This window comes from Ylistrum balloti, unplaced genomic scaffold (genome assembly GCF_031769215.1).
Source record: "Ylistrum balloti isolate Yb309-2 unplaced genomic scaffold, AGI_CSIRO_Ybal_v1 Utg371064, whole genome shotgun sequence".
Lineage (NCBI taxonomy): Eukaryota > Metazoa > Mollusca > Bivalvia > Pectinida > Pectinidae > Ylistrum > Ylistrum balloti.
Window position 1 is genome coordinate 585143 of NW_026782588.1, and position 13039 is coordinate 598181.

Consider the following 13039-nt stretch of genomic DNA (forward strand, 5'->3'; position numbering starts at 1 on the left):
TGTGATGTCTATGGGAACAGTTTATGATATCTAGGGAACAGTTTGTGATGTCTATGGGAACAGGGGAACAGTTTGTGATGTCTATGGAAACAGTTTGTGATGTCTATGGGAACAAGGGAACAGTTTGTGATATCTAGGGAACAGTTTGTGATGTCTTTGGGAACAGTTTGTGATGTCTATGGGGACAGTTTGTGATGTCTATGGGAATGGTTTGTGATGTCTATGGGAACAGTTTGTGATGTATTGATGACTGTACAAAACTCTAATGATAAAACAAAAATATCATTTGTACAATAAAATCTTCTTCTTGGCAAAGTAAGAACAAGAGTCAATTTATTTGTTGTAATCTCTCAGATTTTGAAGGAAATGAAATCTATTAAATTTTGACTGACAGTCTCCTGCATGTTAATCACAACAAAATAAGGATATTCCAACAAAATTCAAGGTTAATCAAGTTATTCCTCACAGTTATATAAAAAGTCAGTACAGCTAGTGACATTCTATTCTAATCTTGTAAAGGTAAAAACATTTCAGGATAAAATAAAGGACCTGAGGAACATTAAATGTTATGTTTCTAAACCTCACGAGTGTCCTGTACCGACTGACACAGCAATACTCATGTCCATTAAAGAGGATGTCTGGATGATATATGACAACTGTAATCAAATTATTAGTTTAATCATAGGTCTGTACTGAAGTGACTCTCAAGCAGGGTGAAGTTTTAACAGTATAGGTATGTAGGATATTAAGGAACTGCACCATTACTCCTTTTGACTGTAACTCACTATTGCTTGGATATACTTGTATAATGAATTCTTAGCTTTTTGAAACCTACTTACGATACCATTACAATTCTTACTTCAGAACTGTGGCCTTGAGACTTTACTGGTCAAAACTGTTATTTGCTGTTCTATTTCATGAGAACCTACCACAAAAAGGAAGGATAACCACAAAAAAGTCAATTTATTGTCATTTTGTATCATTAATTTCATTATTTTAACTTGTACTGACCCTAATGCAATACAAAACATTAGTCAATAACCATATGTCCGTAACAAAAGCCCATAAGTTGAACATATAAATTCTTCCTCAATGTTAAGTGGTGGGCTTACTGCAGGATATTGAAAAAAGCATTTAATTGTTTGTAATTCTACAGTCGTGCAATTAAATATGGACTAATCCTCAGGAATGGACATTTTGAAGGACAACAGAAAACAAACTTTCAAAAACGGACTTATTGCTGGGTCGATATAAGGTTAACTAATTAAAACTTATTTTCTTCATATCAGGACATATCAAGAAAACAAATTTCCAAGAAAGGATCAACTGCGTCATTTCCTTAATAACTGCTAATTATAAACTCTAATGTTTATGTACGAAAACAACTTAAATATTTTCATAAATTGTTTTGCATGGCTTTCAAATGATGTGTGTTAATATACTTAATAGCAAGTTTTGCACAATTAAATTCTAACATATTATAACTTATTAGCAAATAAACACCATGATGAATTGAACATCCACAATAGTTGTTACATAAACAACATACAGCCATTATCGCAATATTTTAATGCAATACTTCCTAGAATAAGAGACTTAAAGGTAAAATATTTATGTGAAAGTATTTACAGAATGTTTCAGCTATAAATGGCAGATTCCTATTGTAATCTTGTCCCCATCTAATTCTACAAAGAAGGTGGTGTGCATGTACTCTACTTGATTAGGTGCTAGACGGAAAGGAATTACCATCATGATATGAACTTGGTTATTTTGATGGCACTCTAAGTCTGTAGTGTTAAAAAAAAACGCACCAGCTAAATGTCTCTATCTACATGCTTAGCATAGCTTTGATGAGAATAACAACACTCTACAGTAAAGTGTCACTTTCAATACATTGTTTTATTCCTACTTCATTTCTCGTCCAACAGATATTGTAAAAGATATCCTTGACACTAGCTTTCTTAACAGCACTTATTTTACATGGAACTTTTCAAGGAAAAAAAGTTATTGGGTGTTGGTGATAAAATTAATTAATTGCGTTGTGGTACAAGTTGATGGGTGTTGTGGTACAAGGTATTGGGTGATGTGGTACAAGTTATTGGGTGTTGTGGTACAAGTTATAAGGTGTTGTGGTACAAGTTTTTGGGTGTTGTGGCACAAGTTATAGGGTGTTGTGGTACAAGTTGATTGGTGTTGTCGTACAAGTTATTTGGCGATGTGGTACAAGTTATATGGTGTTGTAGTACAAGTTTTGGATGTTGTGGTACAAGTTATAAGGTGTTGTGGTACAAGTTGATTGGTGTTGTCATACAAGTTATTTGGCGATGTGGTACAAGTTATATGGTGTTGCAGTACAAGTTTTTGGGTGTTGTGGTACAAGTTATAAGGTGTAGTGGTACAAGTTCTTGGGTGTTGTCGTACAAGTTATCGGATGTTGAGATACAAATTGTTGGGTGTTGAGATAAAAATTGTTGGGTGTTATGGTACAAATTTATAAGCAACAAACCATTTCATTTATATTTCAAAGGTTGCTTTATTTCCTGCTTCAGTTTTAAAAGAATAAAATTTTTGCAAGGCATATAAATCTGTATATTTCTATATTTGCAGGAATACGTGAAAAACTGATTTATCAACAAAACTAGAATCAACATGACCAATGCATTATCCCTAACTGGTTGACTGTCAGGAATAAATGGGAAAACCAGCCTTGTGTGTAGACGTTCTTGCTCTTAACCATACTACAGCTCAAGACCCACTGGATAGAATCCACTCAACAGAAGCCGGAACAATTTTCAAACGTGCGGCGGATTGTAAGTCCTGATCTATTCCCACTGATTGCATCAACTAAAAACTTATCACGTGCCATATACAGGAAATGTAACACGGCTAAGAAGCTGACAGCACAGCACTTGTACGATGAAATAATAAAAGGAAAAACTGACCTCTATTCCTAACTGTTTCCTGCGAATTGTGTCATTAAAAAGGCCGAACATTTGTGGAACAGATACATACATACAAGCCCCATTCGAAGTTTGAAGAGAATCTTGAATTATCTTGACAGTTCCCAAGACAGCTTTTGTGATAACTAGATCAATATCAGTCCAGCTTTAATCACTAGATGGATCAACCAGATGTAAATCGTACACTAGTGACATTTTTATGCCCATCATTCTAAGAGAACTTGTGGTAAATCCGTGATTACTATTCTAGTGATGGTGCTATGCATTGTTCAGCCCCTTAACTCAGAAATCTTGTAGCTCATCGGCGTGAAATTCTTTCTGGTGTACAAGAAGTATTTTCAGCGAACACGCTTTCAGGCATTCAGTGACGGAAATATCAAAAGTCATGTCCAATTCTGTTGCCATTGCGGAGCATTATGACATCATGAGTGCGACGAGTGTTGTGGATGACAACAATCACACCTTTAATTCTTCCGACCAACAAATGGACTACAACAATCCTACATACAGTGATTATGATGCTAGTTACTTAGAGATGCAGAACCTTAATACTATTTTCACATTCTACATGCCCCCAATACTAATACTTATTGGATCAATCGGAAACATTCTCACACTGATTGTGCTTCATCAGAAAACATTTAAACCCTACTCAATCAGTTTCTATGTATCATCCTATGCTATAGCCAATCTACTCACGCTCTATCTGTTTTTGGGCTCTGAATGGATTGCAGGGGTGGCTGATGAGAAAACAATAGATAACCGATCCGATTGGTTGTGTCGATTGTGGCAGTTTATTATGCGTGTGATATCGTACTCTGGAATCTGGTTTGTTGTTGCCATGGTGATCGACCGGTACATAGTCATTTGGCACCCCTGGAAGGTGTCATCAATGTGTACTATCTTCATGGCTAAATTTGCGGCGGTCATCATCATCGTAGGACTTGTAGTGGTCAGTATCCATGCCATGTGGACATACGAACTAATGAACAATTGTTTCCCCCTCCACAATGAGAACGACATCCATGCTATGATTTGGCCATGGATGTCCGCCTCGTTTTACTCATTTATCCCCCTTGCACTACTCTTCATTTTTAATATCCTCATCATAACAGGTCTCTGCCTTAAGAGGCCAGTCAAGCATACCCATAACCTAGGTCCACACCAGATGGTACTAACACACACAACGCTGGCACTATCCACTATCTACTTCCTGTTAGTGCTTCCACCTACTGTGATGAACGTCATCAACAAGACGTTTCCGCCATCTTGGCTACAGGACAGCAAACTGATGCTCCAGATGGAGCGTGCGCGAGTCTCGACATACTTTATGGCCTGGGTTAATACTATTATTCTCTTTTGTCTGTGCCTTCTCTTCTCTAGAACATTCCGCAGCGAATTCCTAGACATTCTCACCTCCAAATTGTGTTTCCGTCATCAAAGTCGTATCTATGAACTCCAGGTCGGGTCACAGAGTAGTGCTACCCAGGTGGAAATGGATGCCTGTACAGAGACTACGCCATTGTAAGCAATTGTCTGTGTGAATGACACTCAGTAAAAAAATTGTGTTGTGTTCATTAATTAAAGTTCCAATTGTGAATCACTAGTTCAAAGCTGCCACCTTTTTGTCAAGTGTTTAAAAAAAGCTTAGCTGTTAAATAATTGATACACATCCTGTAAATATTTTGAGTCACAAATATTTTGAGATATTTGTATAACTAACACGATACAATTTGACTTACGTGTACCAGAAATTTTTCACATATCTGAAATTATTTGTATAATATCATTAAGTTACATTGGATTAGTGTGCTTTATCAGAAACAAAAAAACATTTTAATTGATATGTCACTATGTTGTTTATTACTCTGAATAAACAATCAAACTTAAATTTTAACCTGAATAGGAGGTTATCACTAGTACAGGTGATACTCATGATTACCAGATATCAGTTACCATGACAACAGACATACATTCAGAGCAACATGATGATACTTTGTGGTGTTTACCTTTAAGAGAAATATTTACATTTACCTATTATTTTTCTCTTATCGCTCAGCATACCAGTCATTTATCACCTTGAGTACTCTAAGAAATCACATTTATTTTACTGTCATGTTTCTAATGATCAACTTGTGAAAGAGCTGGTAGATCTACACTGAAGATCGGTCCTCCTAAATTTTCACTCACATGTTGTATCATTATAAAATGTAACCATTATATAAGGTCATCCAAGTACACTCACAAAATATATTTAACTGAGACTCTCATAAAAGATACCATATTTATCTGGTACTAAATCCATACATATCTTGCTGTTATGTAGAAATGCCAGTAAATACTAACGAACAGTACTACATTTCATAATCCTGTGACAATTCTGCTCCTGATTAATGAGTGTCAGCTTAAATATGTTGGTCACCTGCCTAGGTTGATAACTGGATCAGTGCTGTGTTTAACCATTGTACAGTTTAAATAAAAATTACATATGCCAAAACAAAAGAGAGGAGAAGAGAGTGAGAATGAGAGATAAAACGGCACAGGACAATAATAAAAAATTGTGTACGAGTTCTTTAGATAATAATTTGACAAGGTTATGTTCAATTACTAGTTAATATAATTATTAATAATTATTGCTTCTGTGCAAGTTTTATTATGTGTATATTGAAATTAATTTGAATTTCATTTTAATATTACATTTGCTTATTTAATTTACTGTATCATTGTTGTCAACATTTTTTTTTCATATGCTAATGAGATTGATTGTATAACCAATCAGCAATTTCCTTTAAAGGGGTATGTGGTATTCATTAGTGCCCCTTCTTTCATGTTTTTCTGGTGAGCTCACCACACTTTTTCCTTCACCCATCTGCCTCCCTCTGCAAGACTCCTTTATTTCAACAGCACCTTGAACTTGTTATTGACTGGTAATGCAGAAGCTAATATGTACTTGACATTTACATCAATATCCATCTGTGTGTCATTCATCGGTGCAGATATAATATTACTTGTATCTAAATGTCTTTGCTATATTCTTTTCTTGTCTTGAAACATTTCGATGTCTCTAGATTTTTTTTCCCTTTTAAGTGGAGCTTTATCTTTTATCTTTATCTTCTTTTGGGTTTTAACTGTGTTAAACTATTCTTTTCTTCTTGGAGACTTTTACCCCAATACTTATTTACTGTGTTAGCAGAATATTCTTGTCTTTTTGGAGTTATTTAACCCCAATACTTAATTACTATATTAATATATAGCAGTGTTTTCTTACAGGCAATTTGTCTACCTTTATTTCAATTTCATTCTTGAATTACTCAACAGCCTTGTCTAGCCAGCTCTTGATCATTAAGGAGTCTGCAGTTTTCTTACTTCCGTTCCTAAAGGTTATATTGCTCAAGAGCCTTCATTTCCAAGTCTATTTTTACTTAAATATTCAGGTACCTCCTGAATTGCTGAAGAATGCCCCTCTTGAACTGCTGAGGAGTCTTTTCTTGTCTCTTTTGAATAGCTTACTAGAAGGTTATATATAGCCATAGTTATCAGTCTGAATTCTGATTACTTTTAGTGTATCAGGTATATTACTCTGGAACTTGATTCTAGAAATCTGGAACAGTTCTAGAACATCTAAAAACCATTCTAGAACATCTAAAACTGTTCTAGAACATCTAAAAACCATTCTAGAACATCTAAAACAGTTCTAGAACATCTAAAACAGTTCTAGAACATCTAAAACAGTTCTAGAACATCTACAACTGTTCAAGAATGTCTATAACAGTTCTAGAACATCTAAAACTGTTCAAGAACGTCTTTAACAGTTATAGAACATCTAAAACTGTTCTAGAATGTCTATAACAGTTTTAGAACATCTAAAACTGCTCTAGAACATCTAAAACTTTTCTAGAATGTATATAACAGTTCTAGAACATCTAAAACAGTTTTAGAATATCTAAAACAGTTTTAGAACATCTAAAACCGTTCTAGAAAACCATTCTAGAACATTTAAAACAATTCTTTCTAAAACTGTATATAACCATTCTAGAACATTTAAAACAATTCTAGAATATCTAAAACAGTTCTAGAACATCTAAAACCGTTCTAGAAAACCATTCTAGAACATTTAAAACAATTCTAGAATATCTAAAACCGTTCTAGAAAACCATTCTAGAACATTTAAAACAATTCTAGAATATCTAAAACTGTTCTAGAAAACCATTCTAGAACATTTAAAACAATTCTAGAATATCTAAAACTGTTCTAGAAAACCATTCTAGAACATTTAAAACCATTCTAGAACATTTAAAACAATTCTAGAATATCTAAAACCTGATATCAAGTTCTACAGTCAAATGAATATAATATAAAACTATACCCATGCAGTTCCCATTGGCGTACCAATAAAAGTGAAGTACTGCCTACAAAATCTTTAGCAAAGATATATTGTGCCCTCAAACATGAAATGGCGAGGACATATAAATGATATCAAAATACTATTACAGAATATTCAAAAATCTAATTCTAAATGAAAGTGCAACATACAAATGTTATAATTTATGATATCATCAAGACCAGAATTGATCCTTTCTGGGAACAGTTCAAATTGCTGTCTAAATGTTGACTAGTTCATTTTGAAAATTCATTATCTAAGTTTTCAATCAATGTCGTACAAAAACCATGAGAAACTTCTACATTTACAAAAATTTGTAAACATAACACTGACTTAATGCCAATTTGCATGAAATGCTAAAAAAATCAATATGACAGTTGTTGATTTTGATTTGATTTTTCGGGAAACAATTTCCCTTTTTTTTGCTGACTTGAAACTGTGTTTTGAAAAGTACCACAAACTGGGAAGTTTCTCAAACACAGTTTGTGTTCTGCAATTGATCATAATTGATCATATTCACTTCTATATTGTATATATCATTTGCCTTTCGACACATCGCCTTTTTGCCTCTTTTTATTTCATTGTGAAGTTTCACCCAAATTTTATTCAGTGATAGTAATTTTGTGAAATAAGAAAATTTATTAAGAAAGAAAATGTGATATTACTTTAGATTTAATTACAAATATTAATCATGTTTTGACCATAATTCACTTATATTGGTATAATGTTGTATTTCTGTACAAACTTGATAATATTATAACATCAACTGGTAATAAATCATTAAAGTCTTTGTTGTTTTTGTACAATATTTTGTTTTTGACAACAGTGACAAATTAATTGACAAAATTATTTAACTATGAACTGTTGGTGGGATCTGGTTACAAAGGGTCATAACTCTGTATAGTACAGTCAAATCTGTCTCATGGTCAAACTCAGTTAAGATTTTATTAATTTGAAGAAATCCAAAGGGTCATAATTCTATAAGTTATAATTAAATTGGTACCTTTGTCAAACCACTCCTAGATCTTATTAATAGAAAGCAGCATACCATTTTTTATTAAAATCTGTTTATATCTAATCAAGCTATTATGTTTGCAAGGTCCGATGGAATTAAAATGTAAAGGGTATTATATCTGCAAATAATGATTAAATAAACCCTCTTGTCCATGCATATCTACTCAAGTTATCGCCCAATGGTAATAAAATTGTAACAGAATACTGTAAATTAGAATTGAATCAGTAAGGTCCAATGAAAATAAAAGAGGAAAGGACAATAACTCTACAAATAACAATCTAATTAGGATCTCATTGTCAAATTCATTTTATTGATAGTAGGCTGTATAGTAGGCTAAAAACATATTCTTCAGTTTTTATTTGTCATTGAAATCCTCCAAACCTCACTCAGCCATGCTTCTTAATCATCTCTTATATATCAATTCTACAACTGAAAGTTCACAATGAGTACCACGCAGTACACAACGTAAAACCAGGTGCCAGAGTTATTATTTATAATCAGTGATAATGTTTTGGATCATTTGCGGTTATAAATAAGCCAGGCAACAGCTATGCAGACACATCAATCTAGAGTCCATACAGAGTTTTTTTTTTTTAAATAGCGATCTCAATATGGAGATTTATTTCTAGCCAGGATAATTTGTCTTTAGGTTGCTTCAGAGTTTACTGTCAGCGTGACTTGAATTTGCCGAGTTGGATTCACTTGAGCATGCACATTCAACATTGAGATTAATCTTTATGTAATGCATAAGGAGAACTGCATAATTCACTGCAGAGCTTAGTTCACTAGCAGTGCATTGATTAAATTTATTTGTTAATAATCATGCAGATATATAAAAATTATGAAATTTACTGACTTTTACGTCTAGTGTATCTCCTCAGCTAGATTTTTAATTTTCTTTCGATCACTTTGGATTTTCCTCTGTCACCTCTTTTAGGCATAACACTTAGGCCCTTATAACCACTGTCGAGTCCTTAAGAAAAAGGAAACAGCTGTCTGGTGCAGCTTAATTCATTGTTTGGCTCTGCTATATCTATCTAAATTTGCTTGAACTTGTGTCTATTGTACAATCTTCCATGAAAAAAACATGTTGTCCATTTTTAAAACCCAAATAATAAGCTCATAAGGCTGTATTCTGCATTGCTTACTTAAAAATTGGTTATAGAAAAAAAGTATTTTAAGAACAGAGATTTTCAAAGGATGTGGACTTATATTTTTGAAATTATTTCATGTCTTCAACACCTAGGACATGCTGTAATTGATATATCTGACAGTTTAAGAATGGATCCTCAAACAGGTTCATTGCAGGACTTAAATTCCCTGACAACCCAGAATTTATGAAAGTAGTGATGATATCAATCATAAAAAAAAATCAAGAAAATATTCATGCTATACAGCTTTTGACATATACAGATACAAAAATCTGAAACTCATTACAACAAATACTATTATTTCCAATTTATATAGTATCATCAAGTTTATGAACGTTGAGAACACAAAAACATATTCCCTGAACACATTCATTTATGTAAAATTTAGCCGAATCGAAAGTTCAAGTTGTCTCTCATTATTCAGACACCTGTCCCAAGACAGATGTACTATTTTGAAGTAAAGATCAGATTCAATCCTAGACAGCATTATGTGTTCTCTATGATCCTTGTAACTACACCCTACAGACTCAAGTGTCTGACTGGAATCAATCATCCTAATCACAGCACCATTTCGCTACTGGTAAGTAACAGGCAAAACACTTGGGTGTAGGTAACAACATGAAATAGAGGCAATTCTTTGACCCCGATTCCACTTATAAACGACTGAGAGATGATATTAAATCAAGAAATAAAATTTGATTTGACAAGTTCCATCTGTATTGAAAGAAAATATCACTACTCAGATATCATGTGGTTCAAAATGAAAAGTTCACGCTAGCAGCATGGATTATGGATAAAATTTTATCCAAAAACCAATACAGATGAAAAAAGTTTTTTTTTTTTTTTAAATCTATAAAAAACACATCATAAATCTAAATTGGTAATTACATATATCTATGAACAGCCTGCACATACATAAAGGACTTCTCAGGTTGATAGGGATGGGATAACTCATATGAGGTAAGGAAAGACACTGGCTCACCCTATGGAGAAGCACCACCATTTCATGTCCCAAATTGATAACGTCACAATTTTCAAAGAACATTTCATCAGCTATTTATGATGATGTAATGAACAGGATTTACAGTGACTTATAATTTGTTTCTGTTTTCTTTGAAGTATGTGAGAAAATAATCAAACATTAGGCAGCTCAATAGACAGAGGTAGGTCGGCACTCAGTAAGCCTTATGCTGATCAGCCAAATTCTTACATTATTCCCTAATCCATGGAATAGACGATTCTATATGTATTTCATGAGTTCAGAATAACACTGAGGACACCACAGAATATTTATAACACTGAAGATACCACAGGATATTTATAAAACTGATACCACAGGATATTTATAACACTGAGGATACCACAGGATATTTATAACACTGAGGATACCACAGGATATTTATAACACTGAGGATACCACAGGATATTTATAACACTGAAGATACCACAGGATATTTATAACACTGATACCACAGGATATTTATAACACTGATACCACAGGATATTTATAACACTGAGGATACCACAGGATATTTATAACACTGAGGATACCACAGGATATTTATAACACTGAAGATACCACAGGATATTTATAACACTGATACCACAGGATATTTATAACACTGAGGATACCACAGGATATTTATAACACTGAGGATACCACAGGATATTTATAACACTGATACCACAGGATATTTATAACACTGATACCACAGGATATTTATACCACAGGATATTTATAACACTGAGGATACCACAGGATATTTATAACACTGAAGATACCACAGGATATTTATAACACTGATACCACAGGATATTTATAACACTGATACCACAGGATATTTATAACACTGATACCACAGGATATTTATAACACTGAGGATACCACAGGATATTTATAACACTGAGGATACCACAGGATATTTATAACACTGAGGATACCACAGGATATTTATAACACTGAGGATACCACAGGATATTTATAACACTGAGGATATTTATAACACTGATACCACAGGATATTTATAACACTGATACCACAGGATATTTATAACACTGAGGATACCACAGGATATTTATAACACTGATACCACAGGATATTTATAACACTGAAGATACCACAGGATATTTATAACACTGATACCACAGGATATCTATAACACTGATACCACAGGATATTTATAACACTTATACCACAGGATATTTATAACACTGAAGATACCACAGGATATTTATAACACTTATACCACAGGATATTTAAAACACTGAAGATACCACAGGATATTTATAACACTGATACCACAGGATATTTATAACACTGATACCACAGGATATTTATAAAACTGATACCACAGGATATTTATAACACTGAAGATACCACAGGATATTTATAACACTGATACCACAGGATATTATATAACACAGGATATTTATTGATACCACACTGATACCACAGGATATTTATAACACAGGATATTTATAACACTGATATTTATAACACTGATACCACAGGATATTTATAACACTTATACCACAGGATATTTATAACACTGATACCACAGGATATTTATAACACTGAAGATACCACAGGATATTTATAACACTGATACCACAGGATATCTATAACACTGATACCACAGGATATTTATAACACTGATACCACAGGATATTTATAACACTTATACCACAGGATATTTACAACACTGATACAGCAAGATATTTATGTGATAAATAAATATACTTAGTACGAATCAAAAAGACAGAAGAAAAAGATGTGATCATGCAGGTGAATTTCTCACATGAAATATTTCATTTGCTTTGATTCTCTCAAATACAGGGTACTTAATGTCCATGGAGAGTTCATATCCTCTCTTTGCTTGAACTGTCAAATTGACATCTTTCTGTTTGCTTCAAAGGCTGATTGGTAAGATGTGAGCCTTGTATTGAAGACGTTCAGCAGGGATATCTTTTTTCAGCTCTACTATTCCCTGACTATTTAAGTCTGCGTACCTATACATAGACTGGTGTCATTTAGTCAGTTTATGTCGAAGAGGTAGCACTCTAAAGTAAACGAGGCAGGTGACTTTTGCGAAATGGACAAAATTACTGAAAGAGCAGTGATTCAATATTTGCAGAAGAATGGTCTAGCATCTAAGGATATCCGTACTGATATGGTAGCAACACAATGATGCCCTGTCTAGCTATGCTACAGTAAAAAGGTGGCTGGCGGAATTTAAGCATGGCAGACAGAATCTTGGGGGTGACGCCCATCCTTTAAGGCCTGTCACTGATGCAATCCTAAAAACAGTCAATCAAGCCCATGATTTTGTTATGGCTGACAGGCGAGTTACAGGGAGATATATAGCCAGTACAGCAAGGATTTCACAGGAAAAAGTGCACTCTATTCTTACAGAAGATCTTGAAATGAGAAATCTCTCAGCTTTTGGGTACCAAGACTTCTGACAATTGATCAGAAGCACACCAGGCTGACTTTACCACTTGCTAATCTGAACCTTTTTTTGAGGCTAACTTT

General features: G+C 33.7%; 1 protein-coding gene across 1 annotated transcript; it reads left to right on the forward strand.

Annotated features, from left to right (window-relative positions):
* The first annotated feature begins 3345 nt into the window (after positions 1-3345).
* LOC132560456 (cysteinyl leukotriene receptor 2-like) lies at positions 3346-4488 on the forward strand. Its single transcript, XM_060225118.1, has one exon. The coding sequence runs from the start codon at positions 3346-3348 to the stop codon at positions 4486-4488; it is 1143 nt and encodes a 380-aa protein (XP_060081101.1).
* Positions 4489-13039: the final 8551 nt, after the last annotated feature.